The 26,662-nt window shown below is 41.2% G+C and overlaps 1 protein-coding gene across 4 annotated transcripts in view; it reads right to left on the bottom strand.

Annotated features, from left to right (window-relative positions):
- The window catches only part of AKT1 (AKT serine/threonine kinase 1), a 113,701-nt gene that overhangs the window by 15,027 nt on the left and 72,012 nt on the right, over positions 1–26,662 (bottom strand). For 3 of the 4 annotated variants that reach the window (XM_066608153.1, XM_066608152.1, XM_066608151.1), the window contains 8 exons: positions 25,217–25,345; positions 20,182–20,293; positions 16,024–16,171; positions 13,978–14,109; positions 13,073–13,138; positions 10,030–10,098; positions 6,783–6,908; positions 4,895–5,023 (listed from right to left, as the gene is read on the bottom strand). In XM_066608153.1, the coding sequence (XP_066464250.1) occupies positions 4,895–5,023; positions 6,783–6,908; positions 10,030–10,098; positions 13,073–13,138; positions 13,978–14,109; positions 16,024–16,171; positions 20,182–20,293; positions 25,217–25,345 (911 nt within the window). The remainder of the gene's footprint in view (positions 1–4,894; positions 5,024–6,782; positions 6,909–10,029; positions 10,099–13,072; positions 13,139–13,977; positions 14,110–16,023; positions 16,172–20,181; positions 20,294–25,216; positions 25,346–26,662) is intronic. The other variant, XM_066608154.1, reaches the window with a different exon arrangement.

A 26,662-nucleotide genomic window follows, 5' to 3' on the forward strand; every position in this document is an offset into this window, starting at 1 on the left:
TGTGCACGTTTTATGACCTTCTGGTGGAGAGAAGGAGAGACAAAGAAGGTCACTTATGTTGTGTACGCTAGTCTGTTCCATTAGTGGCATCACATAGTCTTCGTTTTTTGATATCACCCTAGTCTATGTAGGTTATTCCAGGAAGCTATATGCCACCAATTCACACATAACAGCAATTTTTCAAATACTCTATAAGGGCAAGAACTACACCTTTACACATCCTGCTCTGCCTTGTTCATAAAGAGAATGCCAGAAATTCCAAAAATGTGAAAGAAGCTGGTGGATAGGCATGACTCTCCAAATAAGGCATTAGGATGATGGGATGGAATATTAAACTTCTTTTACTAACTAGATTAAAAACCAGCATAAGATACACATTTCGGGGTGAACCCCTTCATCAGTCAAGCTTGGTAGAACATCACTCTTGGGACTGGATAAATATGGATTCCAAAACTTCTGGTGATAGCAGTGGCAGTAGAATCCGAGGCTGGGGACACCAGGAGAAGTGGTCCAGTCCCAAGAGTGATGTTCTATCCAGCGTGGCTGATGAAGAGGATCACCCCGAAACACGTATATTATGCTGATTTTCAATCCAATAAAAAAATTGGATGTTACGTCCTACAGTCCCAACACCTTTTTTGGAGAGTCGCACCTATCCTCCAGTTTCTTTCCTTTTGTTCCTCACATATGCCCACCACTTGGTGGGTTCTTCTGGTTTGTAGCACCTCCACTAACTAATTTTCGCAACCCTCTCTGGGGCTTTTTGGCTTTGAGATATCCACCTGGGACCCAAACCTCTAGGACCATTGACTGTCACTTTAGTAGGCAGTATAAACTGAAGAGAAAACAGATGGGGAAGAATTTAAAGGGGTTGTCCAACTACCAGGCAACATTGTTGCAATAGCCAAAACGGTCTTAAAATAGAAAGTTAGTACTTTTCCATCTTCCTCTGCGGGAAGCCAGCGATATTGCCTTACCGTTCTTCCAGTGATTGCTGTGGAAGACTACTCCAGTGAAAGTCAACTGACCACCGCATCCAAGCAGAGGCTGCAGCATCGCCATATGTTCTCCTGGCATCAGCCCTCACATCCTGGGTGTGACAATGCCAGGAATCCAGAATGGTGACGCTGCAGCCTAAAAATAGGCTGCAGTAGTAAGGAGAGTTCTGCCGATTTTAGATCTTCCACAACAATCACAGTGAGAACAGCGGGGCAGCATCGCTAGATTCCTGCGGCAGAGGACGACAAGTATGGCTTATTGTTATTTTAAGACAATTGGAGTTACCCAATGTTGTCCGATAACCAGATAATCCCTTTAACTTTGCATAACAGAGACCTATATACCATTCAGTGACTATGGAAAGGTAAGTTACCAGTGTAGAGCCAGATATAGTATCCGCACAGCTCTGTGTATATACAATATTAAGACTCTTGCACAGATTAATAGAAGTGGACACCAACCTAAGGTGCTGCAGCAGAACTCTAGTTCCCAGCATTCTCCAAGCTGTAGCTTTTAAGTAGCTGGAGAGCCACAGGATAGTGACCAGTGTATAAGGTACTTCTATGTACTATTATGTCCTTTACCATTCTAGACATTCAAATGCTCTAGTGTCCGTGCCAGTACCATTAATTAAGAACTGGTGAACCATTCATTCCCCAACTCCTTTAAAGCCCTCGGTGAACCCCATTACATATACTGACCCTGTGCCAATTGTGACAACCCGCCTCTATCAACAGCAGACAGTTTAATGCACCAGAGTCTTATGCTAAACACGGCTGACCATCAATCCACAAGGAGCAGCTCCTGACAGCTGTACCACGGAATTTACAAGAGACAGCACAACAGCTGTACCCACTATAATCACGGATACATCAAAGAGGACAGAACCCGAGCACTTCTGCTCATGCAACAGATTCCAGGCACGACCAACACAATGAAAAAAAATAGCCAAAAACCAGGCAACAACTGCACAAACATGAGAGCTGGATCCACAATGCAAAAAGCATGTAAAAAATGTCATATCCATCTGCAGCAAAGCATTGGCATAACAACCTGCTCATATCTTGGACCTATATAACAGCTACAGGTTTTCACACCTCCAAAACCACTGCATAAATGGTTAATTTTTCCAGTAAGACACACCCAAGTTTTTGGAGGTCTTTTTTTCAGTTACTGCATAATACTTTGCTTAGAGAACATTCACACTGTTATTGTACATGCATGACTCCACTCAGGGGTGCTGATGAAAATAGCGCCGTGACGGAATCACCGAACGGAAACAAACGGGGCCATTCACAGCTATTGTGAAACGGACACGTATTTGATGTCTGTTGTATTTGGAGTATAGAATAATGTAGTGGACTACCTTTTTAGTGTCCGTTTCCCAATAGAAGTGAATGGTTCTTTTTGTTTCCGTTCGGGGATTCCGTCAGAGCGCTGTTTTTATCAGCTGTCAGGGAACGCCCGAGCGGAGGAGTCATTAGCTGTGTAAGCGCTCTCTTACTGGCATGTCCAAATTAACAGCGGTCACACCTAAAATGCCACACTTGGTAAGTACAATGAGACTTTGAAGGAGGAGTCACATAATAACCCTGTTCATATGACCTCTTAGGGTATACAGATGTCCGAGAATAAGGGGACTGCCTTGTATAAGCCAGAGAGGAAAGAGTAGACCCAGCCAGTCTTTGAATTATATGGTTGACCATTCCTTTGAGTAGTTGGCATGCAAATACTTCTTGCAGTGGCCACTTGGCAAGATGCAGCTTTGCTTGGCAATAAATCTGATCGCCATGGGTTAGAGAAGCCGATCCAGTGACAACTATTTTTTTTTTTTCATTTACATTTTTCATCTCCAACTTCCAAAATACACTATTTTTTTTGTTTTTCAGTTGACAATCATACGAGGGCATGCTTTTTGAGCAACTAAATGGTACCATTTGGGGAAAAAAAACAATTGCAATTTTTTGTGTGGTTTGTTTTTATAGCATTCATGCTAAAAGCACATGTTCACTTTATTCTATGGATCAGTATGATTATGGCAATACCAAATGTATACCGTTTCAGGTTTTACAACTTCCATTTTTTTTCTAAATAACTGTTGCTATTTACCAAGACTCATAACATTTTATTTTTTGTAGATGGATCTGTATGGGAGTTTTTTTCAGGCCAAGCAGTAACTTTTACTTGTACTATTTTGGGGAACACATGACTTTTTGATCTCTTTTTATTCAATTTTTTGAGGAGTTGAGGTGAACAAGAAACCCAGCAATTCTGACCCTTTTTTTTTAACCCTGTTCACCATGTAGGACAAGTAATAAAATATTTTAACCCCTTAATGACACGGCCTATTTTGAGCTAAAGGACGCAACGATTTTTGGCGGATTTTCTTTTCCATTTTTCAAAAGCCATAACTTTTTTTTATTTTTTCGTCGATGCGACCGTATAAGGGCTTGTTTTTTGCGTGGCAAACTTTTTTTTTTTTTTTTTTTTAATCAGTGCGACTTTTGGGTACATAGACTATAATGTAAAACTTTTTTTTATTTTTTTATGATAGCAGGGAGAGAAAACGCATCAATTCTGCCATAGATTTTTAATTGTTTTTACAGTGTTAATCAAGCAGCATAAATGACACAATCCATTTTTTCTGCGGGTCGGTATGGTTACAACGATACCAAAATTCTTACATTTTTTTTTTTAGGTTTTTCCCCTTTTCTGCAATAAAAACCCTTTTTTTGGCAATCTTTTTTTTTCTAAATCGCTGTATTCAAAGTGGGGTACATATGGCTTTTTGATAACTTTTATTGCGTTTTTAGTAAGGCAAAATGCTAAAAATTTGCATTTTGCCTTAGTTTTTTTAGCGTTTTTTTAAACTTTTTTCTGCGCACAGTCAAGAGCATGTGCAACTTATTGTACACGTCGTTATAGACGTGACAATACCACATATGTGGAGTTTTAATTTTTTTTACCTTTTTTATGCTAATAGGAGAAAAAGCATGAAAAAAAGTTTTATTTTACATTTTTTTTTACATTTTTCTTTTTTATTATCTTACACACAATTTGTGCCCCTTTGGGCCACTTGTACAGCGATCACAGGCTATGGCAATACAGGACAGCAGTGTCTTGCGTCCTGTTGCCATGGCAACAGGCCGGGCTCTCTGCAATTATATCGCGAGAGCCCGGCAACTTCACAGAGGGAGCACGCTCTCTCCGTGAACCCCTCCCATGCCGCGATCTACATAGATCGCGGCAGGGAAGGGGTTAACTGCGGAGGGAGCGGCTATGACAGACAGCTGGCTCCTGTTGCAGGATAGCGCAAGATCATAAGTGATCTCGCGCTATCCCCAGGACGTAAGTTTACGCCCTGTTGCAGGAAGTACCCCGCTGCCAGGATGTAAACTTACGCCCTGGAGTGGGAAGGGGTTAAATATGAAATTTTAGAAACGTGGCAATACAAATACGGAAAAAAAGTAAATAAAAAGTTTATTAACATTCTTAGAAGTAAAAAAAAATTAAAAATTTTTCATAACTCCCACTAGCAGACTTCAGCATTGGATAATTTGACGTCAGCCCATTCAATGCCGCTGTCAGTCTTGACCACAACATCTAAGTAAAACTTCCACGACCAGGCCTGGTGGCAAATGCGGCTCTTGTGGGTCAGTGTCCGCTGTTTCAATAGTCAGCACCAGCCAAGTATGAAGCAAGTTTGGTTTCATACACCCCCTCCCCTTTTCCCACAACCGCATGGGGGATACATGTAGGTCATGCAGTTGTTACGGAGTAAAGACAGTCTTTGTAGGACAACCTTTTTCTGAAAGCACTATTGGCAGAGGTGGTAATAGAAGAATAATTAATAGTTAGTATTCTGTTTGAATGTGATAAGTTAACGATGACATACTTCAGGAGCGAGGTATTCTGGGGTACCACAGAACGTCTTCATCGTGGCTCCATCCTTAATACCTTCTTTGCACAGGCCAAAATCTGTGATTTTTATGTGTCCATCTTTGTCCAGCATAAGATTTTCCAACTGGAAAAAAAAAATGATAGATAAAATTAAATCGAAATCCTGAGGTTAACTTTCCGTCCTGCACATAATCTAGTAATGACATAAATACTACTAATACTGCAGGCAGATGTTCTGTTCCCCTCACATCTGTCTAGTGCGTCACCTCAAATAACCCAGGCACCGAGTGCAGAGGTTTCCAACACAAACACCACTTCTCGTCTCATTGTCTGGTCGCAGAGAGCAGAGGGGTGCATGCATAGCATCCGGCAGGTAAGTGGAGCCGCTCCACCAGGATTTTCATTACAGATAAATTTTTACCTTATTCTGTTTTGTAAACACTCGGAAAGCACCAATACAAAATATTGGCTTGTAACCCTCCGAAGGAAGCCAACACAGCAACAACGGAAAGGTCAGACTTTAGGATCCAACTTTCCTAGAATCTTCGGTTGACATGCCAGTCTCTAAACAGCATTCACAGAATTCACTTTTTCCCTTCCTCATTTTACAAGAGCAGTAAAACCAGCTCTACACATATAATCTATTGTTCCCTGTTGGCAGCTGTTTAGGGCTGAAGGGAAGCTGACCAAGTGCACTTCTATAGGATCAACAGGAAATCCGGAAAATACCTGCCACTAAAGGTCACAACTTTGTAAGAGTTTCTGGAAGTTCTTGGAACTGGAGATAAATTGTACATGTTGTCAATAAAGATCAGTAGCTTGTCTTCTAAGCAGTGCCTTTACATGATAGTTGCCCAAGCAATGGCTCAAACGAGTGATTATGGGTGACGGTCGGCCCGTGTCCACACAAGCCTCAACAAGTCACTGAAACAAAATGACTGCTGAGTGCTTCTCGCTTAGTGTAAACAGGAGTCGCTCGATCTTTGAGCGACTGCCTGTTTGCAGTGAACACAGACGAGTGGCCAGAAGAAAACTCCAGGCCGCTCCACCTCCATTCTCTGACAGACTATCACACAGGAGCCACAGTGAATAGGAAAGCTGTCAGATGTTTATGTACCCAACAGGCAGCCCCGTATAAAAGGTACCTTTACACCCTTAGTGTCTCATTTAAGGTTTTGTGTGCCTTAAAAATTTACATTACTTAACCCCCTCGTGACAGCTCACTATAAGATTTACATCGCTGCTGCCTGGGCTCTGTGCAGAAGTAACATAAATTTATGTTTGGCACCCCGCTGGCAATCACAGCCTTTCCGAGCAGGTAGAACATGAAAAACAGGACGTTACGAACAGTCTGTTTGCATGTAGACATCAGGACCCGATGACATCATCAGTGACAACACAGAGTTGGCTGGGAAAGTTTGTGTACTATAGACTTTCTTGGCCTGTCAGCACTGTAACAGCATCTCCCCCACTCCTCTCCAGTCTCTTGTCAATGTGAGATCAAAGGAGAGTATAGTATATAAAAAATACACATTAAGCCCTTGGGTTAAAGGAGTTTTAATAACTCTTCAATATCAGACCAGTTAAGCTGCTGGAAGTCAGACCAGCACCAATCAGTTGACTTAGGTGGTTGCAGCGAGCACTGTATACCCAATCATAATATACCAGACAGTGCCATACATTTGATAGTGGCTATGCTTGGTATTGCAACTCAACCCTATTTTCTTTACAATGGAACAGAGCTGCAATACTAGGCAAAACCAGTTAAATTGTGTGGCACTATTTCTGCAATGGTTTTTCTAATCCTAAGCTCCTCCTTTAAATGTAATCAACAAAGACAACTCCTTTAAAAATCATTCTTGATGTCTACATGACTGAAATACCTTTAAATCTCTGTAAACTACATTTTTCTCAGAGTGAAGGTAATCTAATGCGGAGACGATCTCTGCTCCATAAAACCGCGCTCTGTCTTCAGAAAATATACGTTCTCTCGATAGATGGAAGAATAGCTGAAGATATAAGAAACATACAATTAGAGTTAGGGCTGTCAGGGGGAACTGAGAATTCTGGTAACTACTTCTACACCCACTTTGTTATTAGAATGCTCCTACTACCAACATGGGCAAATTTAGGGTCCTTTTACATGAACGATTATCCTTGAATTGTGTGATGGGGAAAATTAGCTTCGACCTCATTGGTGTTTTTTTGGTTCCTCTGGATCAACATTGGGGGGGGAGGGGGGCTAGTAATAGGCTGCACTGGATGGAGATATGTCTTACATACTATGATACTATGTATAATCATTCAGTGTAAATACAGGCAACGATTGAGTGATTAACAATAACTCGCTCACTTATCATTAGTCATTCGTTTTAAGCAGGCATAAAAATCAGCATTTGTTGTTTGCCAGTCATTGTGTGTAAAAGGCAACCGTTCAGTCATTCAAAAACCTCTCCAAGGCATTTCTAGTCTTCCCTGACAGATCAAAGAAGGACTGAACAAACTGAACAAAAAAAAAAAACTATGGAGAAATGTAGATGATCATCTGTACATGTGAATGGATGTAACTGGAACGCGTGAATGAATTGTTTACGATTAAGTTGCTCCATGTAAAAAAGACCCTTAATATGGTCTCCTATTGAGTCATGTGAGCACACCCGTCCCCTATTCTAGTACAGCTGATTTAAATGGCTACTGTCCTTTGGTCAAAAAGGTTCCTCAATGGGAAGCTGATCACAAGATATCCCACTGCTTAAGACCATGATAATTAGGTGTAATCTGTGGCAACCAAGCAGTAAAGGCCCATTTACATGGAGCGATGATCGTTTAAAGATCGCTCAAACGACAGTTTGACTGACAGCTTTGAGCGATCATTTAGCATAAATTTTTAAGTAGCTACTCAGCTACTTAGTAGCAATTAAGTCTGCAAAGGAAGCCCTAGCTAAATGCAGTTAACAGCCTGAGGGCTCTTATCTGCATTCAGCTCCTTTGTTCTCTGACGTGAAACAATGGTATCAGCGCTACCCAGGGAGAACTGCTGATAAGGCTGATTTTTAGGTTGGACTGAATTCAACGATCAGCTAGCAGTGCACGAAAAGTGCACGATGGGCACGCATTTAGACGCAACGATTATCGCTCAAATGATCGCTTTTTAGTGATTTTTGAGTGATCATTGCTCCGTGTAAATGGGCTTTAAGTGTTCAAGTCTCAAGTCTTTTGCAGAGCCACCTAAGCAGATGTTGAAGGGAACCTGTCACCTACCAAACAGAACCATAAACTAACAGCCAATATATATATTTTTTTATTTTATTTTTTTTTTAAAATAAATACTCACCCAGTGAAGTCTACAGATGACACAAAAATCTGACTCTTCAAACTGCTGTAAACACGCTCTTCCATAGACTTCTATGGGAGTGTATGTGCATGGCAATGTGAAGAGTCAGCTTTTCGTGCTGTGTGTAGACTTCAGTGGGAGACAGTGCAGGATTGATGGAGTATAGAGAAACAAAAAAAAAAAAAAGCAAAAAAGCATCACCCGGCTCCCCAAAACCTCACCAAACCTCACCATAAGTTAGTTTATAGTGCTGTTGGGAGGTGACAGGTTCCCTTTAAGTATTACACAGTATCCAATGATATCAATGGGTTGTCCATACAATGCCTGGACGTACTGTGTCCATCGCAGCCACTCTCTGCTCTTCCCAACATAAGGGGTTTCTACACAATTCTCATTATCTTCGAATTTCCTAATTTGGTATTTAAAAATACTAAACCAGAAAAATCCTTTAAACTTCCTGGAAGCCATGCTCTGCTTCTAATGGAAGCTGACCAACCTGAACTGGGGCCCAGTTCTATATAGAGTCCTTAAAGGGGTTTGGTCATTAGAAAAAAAAAAATTCAATACTTACCTATTCCTTTCCCCGTCAATCTTTTTACCGCATCTTCTCACTGCCGATCTTCTCCTGGCTCCTGCATTCCCCCGGGTCACGTCATCACCAGCCAGCCGATGATTCTTCTTCCTGTGACTCAGCGTACATTGCCGGCATTCTCTTTCCTACAGGGCAATGTACCCAGTCACTAGAGACGTAGCAGTCACAGCCTAGCAGGTAGTGCCAAGCTATGGCCAAGATTACGCATGCGCGCTGGCTCTCTGCAATAGCATATGCACAATTGCAGCGAGACAGTGCGCATGTCTCAGCAATAGCTGGGCATTCCCTGCCAGGCACTGAATGTTACGTCACCAGTGATGTAACCCACACTGACCTGCAGGAAGAAGAATGCAGAGAAAGGATGCTCCATAATAATAAGAGGAGGATTCGGCCAGCTGGAGATGAGGTGACCCGGGAGACTGGAGAAGATCAGCGAGGAAAAGATGCAGTAAGAAGACCGCCTGGGGAGGAATAGGCCTCCTGCACACGGGCGTATTTGCATTGCAGAGTCCACAGCGGGCGCCCACCTCCAGACTCCGCACCAAATACTGCATATAGCATTCAATGGCAAAACGCCATTTCATCTCCATGAGCAGAAATCAATTGTGATTTTTTGCTCACGGAGAAGAAATTGCAGCATGCTGTGATTTTGTGTGGGTTGCACACGGCCGGCTTCCATTGAAGTCAATGGAAGCAGTTGGTCCCTCCCAGCACCAGCGGCTACTGCGCATGCATGACGGAGTGCCAGTGGGCACATCCCCAGCGCTCACAGAAGACACCGGACAGGTAAACAGGGGGTCACCGGGTATTACGCTACGGGAATCCCCCATGCGGCGTCCGACCTGCCCGTATGCAGGAGGCCATAGGTAGGTATGGATTTTTTTTCTAATGTCAAAACCCTTTTAATTGCAGGATCTGCCCCTATAGTACCTATAAGTTGCCAGTCTCATAAGTGTAAAGTCACCAATTTAAATGCCCACTCCTGACTGGCTGGGCTGTGTGTAGAAAACCCACATTCACTGCAGTTGCATGTATACTGCATTTATGTGCACCACAATTTAGTCTTACAGCAGCTATGCAACAAAAATCTAGCATCTTACTGAAGTTTTTTTTTTTTACATTGCATCAGTTTCCATGAAGCCGCATTGCACTCAGCCTATACATTCTTAAAAGCTACTTCCCAAATGAAGACCCCAGTATTTACCTCTCCTCCGTTTGCATATTCCATAACAAAACATAAGCGATCGTGAGTCTGAAAGGAATATTTTAATGCCTGAAAAAAGAAAAACACCACATTATGTAAATTTATGGGTTATCTAAGAGGAATTATATTTAGAATCATGTATTGCGACTTCATGCATCTTTGATGTATTTAGTCTTGTTTTTACTATTCTTTTTTGTTCATTGCAATTTCAAAACAGGAAAATCTAATGTGACAAATCCCACTACGGTTACATGTGTCTTCATGTCCCATGAGAGACGGTCAACACTACAGTGGCCATTTCTCTGTCAATTTTGCAGGACCCTGCTCCGTTTTGATTGGTTCTTTAACTCAGCTATATGACAACCACCAAACTCTGCAACTGCTGAAAGTTCCATTGCTCAGAGGATCACCACAACCAAGAAGACAATTTACACTGGAAGAGGTACTAGCTATAGGGCTTCTCATCCCAGACGTATGACCACTACCAGAGATTTAAATGCATCTCTTCCCCAAGCCACTCATATGACTTTAAATTCTTGCTTTCAAATCAAATGCAGTATCCGCACATGCCACAGGTTTGTGGGGGATTTATTCTTATGGTCTGCCAACAGTCACTTAAATTAGGGTTTCTCAATGTTCTTAAGTGACTCCAACCCCCTTACCCCACATCCCACCCCAAAAAAATGACATCAAAAGTGTCCCCAGAGCTATGATAATGCACTGTGTGCTGCACCTGGTTTAGGCACAATATAAGGGCAGTGCGACTACCCTTTCATCCTTTAGGCATGACATCTATGTATAAACACAATCAAATGAGTTAGATTTGACTTGAGTTAAAGTTGCATTAAGACAACTTTCTGTGCCGCAGTTTGTTTACCCTTTCAATAGCTTTACAATGAATTTTGTTGTGTTATCACAATAGATTTCCAATGGTTTGATAACTTTGTGACAAGTTGTCTTATATTTGTCAGGGTCAACTTGGCGGTACAACAGGTTGAGAACCTAGAATCTAGACACCCGATCTTAATACATACAGCGGCATGTTACATGTGGCCAATGTAATACCCCCTTGCAAAAATGCAAGATTTCAAGAGAAAGGATTACTGGAAAAAGTATCATCAGCAGGAAGGGCGCGGTTTACAGTAGATGCTTATAGTGAAAGTGTCAAGCTGAACCTATGTTATCTTTGGTGAGCATGTTGTAGAGCAGAAGGATGTCTGGAGCAGATCGATATATGGTTTTCTGTTACATGTTTCTACACCACTTGTTATCTACTCTGAAGCATATTTTGAAGCTCCTGGACCTCAATGCAAAGTCTGTAAAACGTCCCCCCATCTACAAAGTGCCATTTAGAATACTGAAGTCATCTTACCATTATTTTGGCCTCACCCAGAACCAGGGCAGAGATGGAGCCGCCACCCACCAGGGCACAGATGGAGCCGCCACCCACCAGGGCACAGATGGAGCCGCCACCCACCAGGGCACAGATGGAGCCGCCACCCACCAGGGCACAGATGGAGCCGCCACCCACCAGGGCACAGATGGAGCCGCCACCCACCAGGGCACAGATGGAGCCATGCCTCTGTATTTATTGGTTTAGATTCTTAACTCAGGACTTATGAGAATGGGGAATGGTCCTACTCAATGAATAGACAGGCTTCCCTGTTTGTTTGTGAGTAGATATTCCATTCATTGAGCAGGATTGCTGCCTGGACTCATAAGACCAAAGTAAGTAGTGATCTGAATCCATAAGAGTAAGGCCTGTTTCACATGGGTGACGCAATATCACAGCGAGAAAAATCAGTGATATTGCATTGGTGGTCCATGTGATATCGCTGCATTTTCTCGCGGCAATATTGCGATTGTGCTACAAAGTTGTGCACTGGAGGGGGGCTTGAAACATAGGCCCTACCCCAAAAATAAAAAGGAGGTTCCATAGGGAAACCTAGGATATAAAAAAAAAAATGCAGAAAGATAGGACATGCCGCAATTTTGTTTCTCGCAACATTGCATGAGTGAAAACATTGCAAATGTGAAGGAAACCATTGAAAATCATCAAACTACTAACAACCACTTGTCACACACACAAATTAGACGGACATGTGTGTACTAGAGCTGTGTGGCACATTGCGCCACCAGAAACACTGGCACTATAATTTCCTAATAATTAGCAGTTGGTTTCATAATTCTGCATTTTCACTCTCTCACATCGCACAAAAATCATGTGATTTTATGGCCAGTGTGAAGGCCCCCTCAGACTAAATGGTCTCCCCCAAACCTATGTCGATGTGCTCAGCTTCTCCTGCTATACAACAGGCTTCCCACAGATGGGTCAGTATGGCTAGCAGCTTGATATTGAATACCCATAATTATTCATCATTTTATGTGCAGCTTTTACTTTATTTGATCTCTTTGTATGGAGGTCCTTTATACAGGAAATTATGTTGTGTGTTGAGCATATTGTGCCTCCTGGGAAGTAAAGCATCTACTTACCATTTATCTGCAGTGTGAGTGGCTCCTTTGGATCAAGCAAAACTGCAACAGGACCTTAAAAGGGGTAGTCCCGAGATAAAAAAAACTTATTTGGAAAAACAGGTTTCCCATGTGAAAAAATAAAGATCTTATACTCTCAAGACCTCCAATGGCATCTCTAGGTCTCCCCTGCATCATCGTTTACAGGCTGCAGCAGCCTGTGATGTCCCGTAAACAGGCTGCTGCAGCTTGTAAGCACCACATTATGGGGAAAACCTGAAGCAGGGTTCTTTACAGAGAGCAAGGAGAGGAGAGTATAGATGCTTTATATTTTTTTCCACAGGGAGTATAAACTAATTTGCAAAAACTGAATCTCTGACAACCCCTTTAACAAAGATCGAATCGAGTGCCTATTTCAGTTTTGCTTCATCTAGGGCAGCAGCGTCCTTATAGTGTATAATGCCTTCTATGAATTGCAAGGCAAATATAGCAGTGGTCCCAATGACCGGTATCGGTGACTCGTGTAGTTTATGTCATGTACATAGCTCAGGCAACACAATTACATACTTACCGTTAGGAAAGGATGCCTAGAGTTCTGTAAGACGCGGTTTTCAGTCAGTGTATGCGCTACTTCATCCTGAGTTAGAAAACAAACTTTCAGTAAATTTGTAAGACCACAAAGGGGGCCTCCTTTTAGCTCTTGCGATGAGTCAAGATCCCAGTGGTCAATTACCCATTTGATCACACATTTATGACATATCCCCGGTCTATTAGAAATAGATTGTCTGGTTTAGACAACCACTTTTCATATGCCCTTTTAAACCATTCTGAGTCAACAGAGGAGGGTCCCAGGATTAGAAAAACAAAGGACATGCATGGCGCCGTTTCAGAAAGAAAGCAACCATGCTTTTCTAATTCTGGACAACCCCTTCAAGAAAATTACCACAATCTTCACTTGTAAGTGCCCACTGTATCAAACTGAGGTTGGTTGTACCTATAAGGATACATTGAGCCATAGCTATCACATATTTAACCCTTTGCAATCCAATTTTGGATTCAGGGTTTCCTAGGGGGCTTTCTCCTTCTGTCATTATACAATGGCGCCGTCTGCTGGCTAGAGCCAGTACTGCGGTATGGGACATGCTGGAGAGGCCCCCGACAACAGAGCGGCCAGAAATATACAGTAAGAATACCAAGATGGACGTCTTCCGACATTGGAGCTGTCAACCTACAATCAGAATGTCTGAAGACGTCAGATAGTGGATTGGAAAGGGTTAAAATCCCAATTGAGCAGTAGCTTAAAAAGGTTAAAGAGGTTTCCCTTCCCTCCCCGACTCCCCCTGCAACTTACAATTGCTTCACAACCACTCTGTCCTTCCAGGTTGCTGTTGACCAGGACATGTGACTGCTGCAGCCAATCACTGGCTATAGAAGGTCAGTTGTTAGAAAACCCCCTTTAAAATCTACTAAACCCACCTTTGCAACAATTACTTCTTTTTTTAAAATTTTCATGGCGTAATATCTTCCTGTTGCTTTTTCTTTGACTAAAATGACTTTTCCAAAGGTACCTTTCCCGAGTAGCTTCAGATATTCAAATTCATTCATTGTCTGTAGATATAAAAAACAAAATACGACGAGTTCCCTTGGGTTCATATTTTTGTACTAAGCTGCAAACAAAATTTATTCGCCACGGAGGATTAACCAGTTCAAATAGTATAAAAATAAGTATTTCATACAAAGTATCCCCCGTCCCCCCACCATTTTAAAAGAGGTCCACAGAATATTAAAATAAGGCTAGAATAATAAGTAACGAGACGTGCTCACATTTTGTAATCAACTCTAAACCTTTCAGGTCTTAGACAAAAGAAGAAGTAGTTTGATTCAGCTTCCTTCATCCATGAGGTAGCTTTCGAACCCTACTCTCCAAATCACTACAACTGGCCATACACTTTAGATAGCAGTCAGCCGAATGGTTGTTCGGCCAACAGATCTCCTCTCCAGTGTTCTGGATACATAGAAGGAAAGCAAGTTGCTGCCAGACACGTCTGGCAGTGGCCTCTCTTGACTGAGGACAAAAGGATCGCGCATATTGAAATCCAACAGCTTGATCCTTTATTTCAGTGAAGCAAAGAAATAGGATACAAGGCTGGCACCCCCTACCAAGATCTCGAAACAGATCTGGCCCACGTTATTGAAACAAGTTGAGTCACTGAAACCCATTAGTATTGGACATTCAGCAGACCTCATTCAAGTCAAATCATTCATCAGATTAACAAGAGTTCCATTGGACAACCTTTCCCCAACAATAACCTTCTCAGACGTTTGAACGTTGCGTCATCAGGTACTATCAGTGAGAAAAGCCATTTAACCCTTTCCAATGCAATTTGTATCCTGGTTTTCCTAGGGGGCTTACTCTTTTTCTGCTGTTATACAACAGCGCTATATGCTGGCTAAAGCCAGTACTGCATGAGGTGACACGTTGGATAGGCTCCAACAGCAGAGAGGCCGGCAATATACAGTAAGAGAACCCCGACGGACATCTTCCAATATCGGAGCTGTACAGCCTTAAATCATAATGTCTTTAGACGTCAGACAGTGGATTGGAAAGGGTTAAAGGGGTATTCTGGAGACTGGGCACCAAGTTATAACATTTTATTGCAAAATTACGTTATTGCCTTGTGAAGCATATAACTTTCACTTTGATGTCGTCTGAATATGCCTTTAACTGATTCCATCTCCTTTATGGATCTGTTAAAGGGATTGTCTGGGATTAGAAAAAAAAAAAGCCTGCTTTTTTTTGTCAAAGAAACAGTGGCATTCTTATTCATAGGTGGGGTCTGGTATTGCAGCTATGCTCCATTCAGTAATACCAGTCACAGCATATTGACAAGAGTAGCACAGTTTCCAAAAGAAGAAAAAAAAAAAAAAACGACTTGTGAAAAGGACACTAATGTGACTGTACCTAGGCACCAAAATGAAGGCTGTGTCATTATATACAGTACCTGCTATCCAATTAAACAAGCCCAGACCTAGTTGGTGCCGACGGTATTGGCATCAACACACCTTGTAGAGTTGCTGCTTAGTATAAAGGAAAGCATGCAGCTCACTAGAGTAAGGGCGAGCACCCACTGGCGTTTTTTTACCTGCGTTTTGCGTTTTGCGTTTTTCCTGCACAGGCATAGAGATAACATGTGTTCCTGTCCACTGGCGTTTTTTTTGCGTTGCGTTTGCGTTTTTAACATAGGAACTGTCAGTTGCATATGTGTCCTTATTTTTCTCCATGGAAATTAATGGCAAAGCCGCGAAAACGCCGCGAAAAACGCCGCGGAAAACGCGCGGAAAAACCGCGGGACACGCGTCGAAAACGCTGCGTTTTTTTCCCGCGGGAAACGCAAACGCCAGTGGGTGCTCGCCCTAAAGCATGCATATACTGGTTAGAGAGTCTATTATATAGATGAGCGTGCGTGTAACCGAACTGTACATGTAGCACCATGTGAACACATAAGGATTGGGTTAACTTACTACTTTGTGTTTTGGTTTTGAAAGAGAGACTTCCATTTCCTCTGCACCGGAATTATCACTCGGAGAGCCAGACCTAAAATCCATCATCTCTTCCTCCTGTTTCTTAAGGCTGTCGGCTACTGCTTGGATGGCTTTTATCCATTCTTCTCTGAAAAAAGAACACCACATTTAAAAAAATATATATTAAAATAAAACCAAGGACCAAAATATTGAGCTGTTGAGATGGCAAGTCAACCACAATTTTTGTTCTAATCTGTAGGCAATGCTCAGAAATCAGAAAAGTGCCTATAGTCACCGACTCCAGACCCCTGCTCTCCACATTGGCTCTTCCAACATCCTGGAGCTGGTGATGTTCACCAAATGAATTGCAGCAGCAGTCAGTCTGTACATTGACCAACACCTCTAGGATGTAATCCGAACCAACAGGTGTAACAGGAGATGCAGCTCTGGGGTGGCAGAGATCCGGAGTCGGTGAGATAGGCTCAATTCCCAGCATCGCCTGCAGGTTAGAAACGGAAAAAAAAAAAAGTTTAACTCTAACAACCCTTTAACTTCATAAATATATCTTTATACGTATCTAAGCTCCAAATGCCCTTGTTTCCTTCATACAGCTATAGGTAATAATGCAGGGCTGCCTGCATCTGCCATTAGGGGAAGCTTATTGAAAACGGATTTATACATCTCCTGGTGTACCTAAAGGAAACCAGTCATGAGATTCATGCTGCACAAACCACAGGGGCAGCATGAAATTCCAAAATGTAATCTTGCTACAAATGGCTTTATTTTACTATTAAACACTGGCTTTTCCAATAAAGCAAGATTTCAAAAAGGAGCCAGGAACAGGAAGACGGGTCATCTGGGCAGCTCCTCACATGTTTCTTCCTCCTAGCCTAGCTAGACTGACAGTTCTCCTACTTGTGTATAGGGAAAGGCCTGTCAATCTAGCTGAGCCTGGTGGGAAGAAGCCAACTTGGCTGTTGATGAGCGGTCAACATGTGAAGCATCAGTGCAGCTGAAAAATCTTAATTTGCAGTGGCAGATCTGGATTTACTACATCAATGTATGCTCCGTGTAAAACCATCTGCAAAACATTCCTTTTGCTATTTTTATGATGCCCATCTTCGATATCCAGAAAAAAGTTTTATTTTTACATCAACAGCTGGACATGCTGCTTCAACTTATTTTAGTTCTGCAATTCCAAATGTTGACTTCCCAAAGCAATTTCACAGCACTGGCATAGTCATACAATGATTGTGGACTGTATGCAGTATCACCATGTAGCATTGTGGGCAGTCCAACATCTGCCATCATATAGGGTATAGTGTAGAGTTATAGCTGAACTGGTGATATATGTATGTAGGTCATGCCTGCAAGGGCCACTGCAGTGAAGATTTTTTTTTTTTTACACATATTAAGTAACTACTGCCCAAGTATATATCAGTTAGTATTACCTTGTTTAGTTATTACCTTCCATCTGAATATTCATGGATTCCTTCTCTTCAGTTGGGTCATGCAATATTATTGTGACCCCCTCGGATTTACTTGGCTTTGTGCCGTCTCAAGGAGTCACTATTCCTGCATGATAAAACTGCATGGAGTGTACTACACGGGAGATTCTGTATTCCCCTCTTGGAAGAGCCTGTTACTGCTATTTAGAAGCTCCTCTCACAGTTATAATAAAGAACAGCTCAGCATCCTGAATGTATACCTATGTTTTTTAGCTTTTTTTTAAAAATCGGATAGAGAGTGTAATTACATTTACACTGTCCTCTCAGCAGACAGAGATGGTACTTTAGCTGGTCATTTGATGCTGATGCATCATGGGATTGCAGCACAGAACAGTGAAAGAAAGCAAGGAGAAATAAAAAAAATCAATATAGTGTCTGATAATTAACAGACAGGAGGTTGCACTGCATGGAAGCGAGTTTGCATGGAAAACATCAGACTGTGTGATAGACAATTACGTGAGGGGTGCAGTGAAGAAAAATGTGTTTTCACTGGAGTGGAACTTTAACAGAACAACTACATGAAAAATTCATAGTGTTCCTTCACCACAAAGCACAGACCACATCCTGTAGCACCCTAGTCGGTTAAAGTAGCCTGTAGAGCAGTGGTTTACAACTTGTGGCTCTCCTACTCCTGTGACAGAACTCCTCCCATCGTGGCCTGGACACCACTAATTCTTAATGGCGGTATGATGAGCGTTGTAGTATAACAGGTTGGAGACTGTTGTAGCTCTACATGCCAATTTACAACAGTAAGCAACAATAGATTAAACAATAGCATAACCCAGTGGCCCAACCATGTATTTGGATGGTTCAAAGGGGTTGTCCATGGCTAGAAAGAATGTTTTTTTGCAGAAATAGTATCATGTCTCTCCAAAGGCTGTATCTCTCTGATATATTCAACCTTAGTCACTTGAATATGAGGGGATAAGCTACCATATTGAAATAAGAAACCCGTAGGTTATAGATACATATGAGAAGATGTTTTTGGTGAAGTCTGATTTTGGACCACCACTGATTTGCAGAATGACGGGTCCCTTTACAGCTCTTTAAAGAGCCATTTAATCCTAGAAAGCAGTGGCGGTCCTTGCTCAGGAACTTTATTAATGTGATCTATCATGCATCTATGTTATAAAAAAATGCTATTTATTTGCATTGAAACCATATATACATGGATATATGACAGAATGACCCTTGCAAGTCCATTCACAGGGTAGATCTGATAGTCAGCGAAACTGACTAGTCTATTACTCCCATATTCCTAACTTTTGCCCAATTAGGCAGAATTGGACTTCTGAAAACTAAAAGGTTTTTATTTATAAAATGTAAATGGACACCAACTTTTTACACAACTTACGCTCATCTAACAGTCTACATGTACATCATCAATTTTGTAATATACTTGCAATAGAAAATATTGTGTTTTACTGCTGAAAATAATTTTTCTTCCAGCACCCTTACAATCCACTGCTTGTGATTAGGCATTTGGCTTCTCTATTAACAGGGACATGCAATCAAGGGACAAGCATTTATATGCTGTGTTGCAGACAATTAGAGTAGGAAGTGTGGGAGAAGAATTCCCAGCCAGTACAGTACTGGCAGAATGGCTGGCTTACAATACGACCTAGCTGTAACAGATTGCAAACAGCAAGGCAGTAGAAAAATTGCACTGACAGAGCTCAAGTAGCGGCCAATAAAGACCGGGGCTACTTTTTAAAGTTTCTGAAAACTCAGATATGCTTTAAAATAAAAATTATGCAATTGAAATATTTATATTAAATTTATAAAAATCTGACCCAAAAGAAAAAAAAAGTAAATCTTGGACTCATAATTGTCTTGATAAAGTGAAAAACAGAAATATCTGGATATTAATGTGACTTTTAACTTGAAAATGTTGATTATTCTGGAGCATTCTAACTACTGCTTCATGAGTATAAACTAAGCAGAATAATGCTGGCTAAGGGGAGCAAGGCCTCAGAGCCAAGTCATCATCACACTACCAAACAGGTCTTCAAAAGAACCATTACGAGTATGAGGTCTGTTTTATTGAAGCCTTCCTTCACCACCCGCACCTGTGATGTTTGCATCATGCAGAGAGGTAAGAGCTCATCTGCTGTTGGAAGATTACACCGCACTGGACGTCTTGGGTTAAAAAGGGCCACTAAACGTTAATCTGCAGTCTATAGAAGTAAGGCCGTTATCATCTACTTCTACTGGTTGTATGTAAAACTTCGATTTTCTAGGAGACGTGAGAAACCCAAAGCTTCTCCTCCATAGGAACTTTGCAGCAGAAGCTTCGGGTAGAATAAAGTTGTCTTGGCATTAATCTAACTCGCTCATGGTGCTACGTTTACGCAAGTCTGGCTACTTTTCCCAACCAGGATGTGGCAGCCAGTCGGATAGTTTAGAGGGCCCTTGTCCTAGAGATAGTTGTGAGTCCTAGAGGTGGGACATACCTCTATCAGATATTTATGACATATCCTCTGGATATGCTGTAAATGTCTGCCCAGTATTGCATCATATTAAGTATATCCTAATTTACAGAAGTCAGAATAGCAACAGATTCCCTTTAAGGAGTGGCATAAGCAGCACTAAATATCTAAGTCCATCTTGTGCTATACGACAAAGGGGGGAAAAAGAAAAAAAAAGTTACCTCTCCTCAGGAGAATCGACGTGAAATGTCCTCTCTATAACTGTGGTCCACTGGAGGCATCGGATGATGAATGTGTTTGGTTTTGGTCGTTCTGTCTTCATCAGTTGACATTCTATCACAGGAGAGAAGAGGGAAAGTAAAAGAAAAAAAATGGTTCCTGAGCTTCTTCAAACAATCATTTGTCTTGATTAGACCTGGCAAACACACAGGAGTAATCTGCCGCGAATTTCCACCCTAGAAAGACAAGCCATTTACGGTTTACTGTGCAGGGATAAGACATCCGAAAAATAAGACTTAGAAAAAATAAAAAATACTACTCATTAATACTAAATTAAATGTGTAAATCGCTTATTCAATGGCTGCGGTCTAACACATCAAGGCATCAAGGCAATTTTTAGGGGGACAAAAATACCCACATCAATAAGGAAGAGAATACTTTCTTAAAAGCAACTGGCCAACTCAGGGCTGTGGTTGGGGGGGGGGGGGGAGCAGGAGGGACGTTGGCCCTGGGCACACAGGAGGCGGTGAGCAGACTTTACAGGTAAGGATGGTGGTACAACAACCAAAAGTGCAGCCAAGTCATATGAGAGCTCATATAGGACAGGATGCAGGGACATGACTTACAGAATGAGTTGCTACTAAGTTGTTTGCCCTTCAGTGGAAGTGAATGGGCAGGCAACTGTACCTCACAGACAGATCCTCCAATAACATTGAGCCAACTTGGTGTGCCTCGGCATATGGAGCAGTATTATATCTCCCCCACCAACTAGCTAACAGGACTGAGGTGAGTCCTGTGGGGAGCCAGGTCACGCTGTACACCGAGAATACTAGGGTTCATTTATAGTTGATGATGCCGACTGCAACGACGTCAAGAAGAGAGCAAGGCGTGAGTATGTGTATTCAACCTGTGCCCATAAAATATAAAAATATAATGTGTATGCATGTTGGGGAATGAGGGTTAATTAAAAAAAAATAAATCTAAAATCAAGCACCTTCGAGTTGTCATTTTGCTGCAAGACTCGGCATGCAGTTGCAGCTGAGGCATATATGCAAATGATTAGAGTTATGGCTCATAATTCCCAGTCATTGTTACAAGACATTGACTTGCAGTAATGCTGCCTTCTAATAGGTGGTGCTGTAGAGTCACTGTTCCATCTTTCCATTTCCGTGTAAAAGGGCATGGTCTAAAATTATGCAAAAATTGTGAAAAATTTACCTAAAATTTTGGCATACGGTAACTATCGGCGTGATCAATCAGGTAATGGGTGGTATAAATTTAGACTAGACAGTCTTAAAAGTCAACATTGCTTTCCTGTACAGTAGAAAAAGGTACACCAGCAGGACATATGGGGGCACATTTATGTAACTGTCTAAAAGAAACATTGCCTTTGTTGCCTGTAGCAACCAACTTATTTTTCAAAAGCACAGTACAAAATGAAAGCTGTTCTGTGATTGGTTGCAATGGGCAACAACAAAGTTAATTAGTTTGTTTTTTTCTGTTTGTTTGTTTTTATAGACAATTTTCTAAACATACTCCTTGGTTTGGAGAGATGTTGTGCAACTGTCTGCCCAGCATGCACCAAGCAACCACTCAGTAGAACAGAATCCATGGACGATACTTGTCGAGTGCTGGATAGCAGTGTTTTTCAACTGTCCCGCCTTATGTGTGGTTATGGCTCTTCACATCCAATGTTAGATCAATTGCTGTTTGGTGGGAAGAACATGGCAAAAAGCGAAGCTTCAGACTGGAGGAAGGGGGGAATCTTTGCCCTGGATGCCGGAAAACCAAGCTACACCTCTGGCCAACCTGACAGAATTTTATTTATTTATTAATAAGAAGAGTAGGGATCTGTGCCATTATCATTCAAAGCTAAAACTAGTGGGTACAACTGCAGCCTCTAAATGAATGCCCAAGATGTCGATCTAGTGGTCAATGGAAGGTAGCTTAACACCCAAAACAAATATATTTTGCAGTTTACCAAAATTACATTAATTAAAGTGAATATCAGCTCAAAACATGCTGCCCAAACCGGCACAGTTTATATTATTTTGTGGGGAAAGATTCAGTATAACTTGTTTATTCACTTATATCTCTGCACATTCTGAGCTGAAGAGTCCAGTGGGCGGAGCTGAGGTTTAAATGACTAAACTACAAGTTCTACTGAATCTTTCCCCATAAAACTATACATCATCCTGCTCAGCTCCTCCTGCTCTATAACATGATGGCGGTAGTTAAGGCAGCATATTTGAGCTGACATTCTTTTTAAAGGATATGTGCATTTTGCAAGCAATTTCTTAAATTGCTTCCAAGTACTGAAAATAAGCAGCTCCTATGCAGACCTATGTGTCTCCATGGTTACAGAATACAAACAAGCCATGTGGCGCTGTTTCTGGGAAAACACCAGACCCTTTGTTTCTAGTCCTGGACAACCCCTTTAATAACACAGAATACAGTATTTCAGAATATTTCAAATGAGGAGGTTAAAAAGTCACAGCAACAGGAAGAGAACATTTCTCGTCTTGCCTAAACAGCTAAATTGTTTATTAGCAAGCACTAAACTGGGTAATTAATCAGCTCAGGAGTCTACAGGGGGTACCTTTCTTTGTCACACAATGCATACGGTTATCATATTAAATAATTTTATCGTCCCTTATGATCATCCTTTTGCTAAACTGAGAGCTTTATGGTGTGCGAACACTAAAAACAAACCAAGTTTAATTAACTTGCAGGGAAAGCATCATTAATTACAAATCAAGTTAATTAAAACAAACCAGGGTAGCGGATTATAGAGAAATAAATAACTTTTTATTTAGCCCAATATATGGTATTGAAGAAATTAGTAAAGATTTATTTTCCATAGATTTGAGTATGGCTCTACTCATCCTATAGCGGAATGTGGCTTACGTAAAAGAACTAAAGCCAAAGTAGCATTCATGTATCATGGTTAGGTTACAATTTTTTGCTGAAATTTTCACAAAATTATTGCAAAACCACAGGAAGAAATGCTACTTCTGAAAATATCATAAATGTAGCCACTGAGATACAACATTTAAGATTAAGCAATTGCATCATCAAGATCTTTAACCCCTTCACGCCACAGGACGTACATGTACGTCTTATGTACACAGGGTTAATATGGCGCAGGATCAGAAGCCAAGCCCGCTCCATGCATAGCCAGTGTTAACAGTCTGACAACTGACACCCAACAAGAACAGCCATGCTCAGAGGTTATGACAATCGTGGCTTAAATGTCATTGTAAATTTTGACAGCGGCATTGAAATGGCCTGATTTGAGGTCCTGAAAGGCTCCCCAGCGGTGAGATCATGGAGTGCTTTCCAGGTGTTATGGCAGCCAGGGAGCCTTTTGAAGGCCCCCATGGCTGCCATGTATTTCTGACTCTTATGATGTGCAGCATAACTTGAATAGATTGCATGCAGAAATACCATACACTGCAATACTGAAGTTTTGCAGTACATGGTATAAGTGAATAAATAATCGCATGTTCAAGTCTTGTTAGGTGTAAAAAAAACTGTTTAAAAATGTATTAAAATATTAAAAAGTTTAAAAACACTTGTTTTGCTTTTTGTTTTTTTCCCCTGTATTTCTAATTAAAAAAAAGAAAAAGGTCCAATCTAACGAAATAATATATATATCCTGCACTGTAAACATAAGTAAAAAAAAAATTTTAAGTCGCAATGCCAGAATTTCACTTTTTTCGCCAACCTGCCTACAAGAAAAAATTTCATAAGTTATCAAAAAGTCATATGCGCGTCAAAATGGTAGTAACATACATCACTGCTCGTCCTGCAAAATGCAAACCCTCACACTGCTATAATTGAGAGAAAAGTAAAAAAGTTACGGTGATCAGAAGATGGCAGCAGAATATAAATTTAAGACTTTTTTCTTCAAGTAGTACAGCAAAAGCAAAAACACCAAATACATCTTGTGCTTTTTTTAATCGTTGTAATTGTACTGACCCTCAGAATAAGGCTGCATTCACACGGCAGTATATACGCAGCCATTTACCTGCGTAAATACACCGGCCATCTGATAGAATGCATTGAATCCAATGCATTTATTCACATGGCCCAGCTTATATACGCAGGTAAATGGCTGCGTATATACTGCCGTGTGAAAGAGCCCCAATGTTGCCATTTTTGCTGCAGTGTGTACACCCTAAAAATATGACTACCCGCGCCCCCCCAACCCACTACCCCAAAAAAAGCTATGGTTCTCGCCTTCAAGTTGGGGGCCAAATCACTCCAGATGTGTGCCAACAAAAAAGTTTGAAGTCCATGCGAGCAAATACTGACTTCTGTGCGTTCTGAAGACCATTGTTGTGGATGAGGCTGTTCCACAAATTATTACTCCACTAAGTGATGATTTTATTATCATTTGAAGGCGGCATCATGGGCACTGCCTTACACAAAGGTGTGAATCACACAGTAGTGATGTGTCCTTTAAGATAGGCTTGCCAATGTTTTGTAGTTGATAAAAACAAAAAAAAACTAATAATTTGGTTATCAATAGCAGTCAAAATACATCAATACATGGAATAAATTAAAACAGAATTTCCTAGACTGTTCATGCTGTGGACAAAAAAAAAAAAAAAAGAGAGAGAGAGGGTATATACGGGATGCATTATGTCAGACTTTCAAGAGTGCTAAGAAGTGTTCTACCCATAAACAAAAGTAGGAAGCTTAGCTGTGGATATGGAGAAGAAAGAATGGGAGGAAAGCCAGAGGAAGGAGGTGATATCTACACCAAAAACCTTAACCCACTCCACAACTCATAGTCCAACATAGATGTATTACACCTTTAGGCGTTCAGACTTATAGATGTAGCAGAGCCAATGTAATGGTTTAAGACTGCATAGCTTGTAATTTAGTAGGCTTAACTGCAGCCCTATGAAAGCTATGGGTTATCAATAGTGGTGCCTGAATACAAGCTTAGTTCTGCTTCATCTGTATGTCCATTTTTATATCTCTTTATCAAACAAAAGCTTTGAATGAAATAAACCCATACATACTTACTGGCTACAGAGAAATTGTTCAGAGGAGTTTCTAACTGGTCGACATCTTGAGGACGTTCCTTATAACCAATAAAAGTACCATCAGTCTTGAGGAGAAAGTAACGGGGCCGCCAGGTCTTTATGTACTCACCTAAAAACATGAAGAAAAATGGTGATCATTTCAACATTCTACAAATACTGTATACTAGACTGGGAAAACTATAGACCTCAATGGTTGGTTAATACCTGGCCTACAACTGGTTGTCTAAAGAGTCTTCTTATGGTGGGTCAACAGTTGGGCCTGCTGTGTAGCTGCCCTCCCTGGGTAATAACACAATATGAAGCTTTGGCTTGCTAGACACATGCTCTCCAAAGGACATCAATGACATTGTTGACTGGAATGATTCCAGTCTAATTGCAATAGTCCATTCATATCTGGAAAATACTTTGGAGGCACCAACCAATGCTACAACTATGCGTATAGTCTAACAGTACCTATCCTGTAATCTCCAACCCATGGCTCTTTAGCAATTGCAAAGCGAAAACTCCCAACATGCCCAAACAAGAAATACTGGGAGCGATAGTTTTCCCAATTGCCCAATATCAGGGATTCGAGACCAAATCTAAATATCTGAAAGCTTCACAAATTATTAGTGAAGGCTCAAAAGGCCTTGTGTTTTGCAACTCTGGAAGGGAATACTCTGTTTATACTGCAGCTAGTTATTCTCAGAGGCTAAACTTTAAAGCAAATTCAAGGCAATGAATTCTTGCTGAAAGATGTGATTGAATGAGGTGCAGTACTTGTCTGGTGAGCCCTCAGGAGAACAATACATTGGTTTGATTTTACTAACAAATGTCTTTAGTGCATCTGGATGAAAGCTTCTTCGGTGGATGCAAGAGCCAGAACCATGTGGATTGAATATTCTAGAAGGTTCTAGGAAATGTTATGTTTGGAGTAGGCTAGTTAAGACAAGTGAAAAGGAGCAGAGGGGACACAAGTTCGTAAACGTTCTGAATTATTTTCCAACCGATATCTTAAGAGGTCCATTGGTCCAGATCCACACTTATTCCCAACTACAAAACTGCAACACAATACGTAAGGCAAAAAGCTACTGAAGTTACTAAAAGCAAATCTATTTAAATATGAGAGCCATTACTTTGGCCAGTTAATGATGCTCCGAGAAAACAGTTCATTGGGAATATGCACAGGGATTCTGCTGATGGGACAACTCCTTTATGGTTTATCCTATCTATATGTCATAAGTGTGTGATGTGAACACCTGTTTAACCAGAATAGTGAGAATCCAGCCAATAGGGCATTTATCAATTCCAAGAATGGGGATAAGCTGTTCCTATCATAATAGGAATAACCCTCTATTATGATCTATGAAATAGAACAAAACAGCTGTGTAATGGAGCTTGGATGTTCCTATACACCCACACACCATTCACTACAATGGTACCCCAT

Source organism: Eleutherodactylus coqui, chromosome 6 (genome assembly GCF_035609145.1).
Source record: "Eleutherodactylus coqui strain aEleCoq1 chromosome 6, aEleCoq1.hap1, whole genome shotgun sequence".
NCBI lineage: Eukaryota > Metazoa > Chordata > Amphibia > Anura > Eleutherodactylidae > Eleutherodactylus > Eleutherodactylus coqui.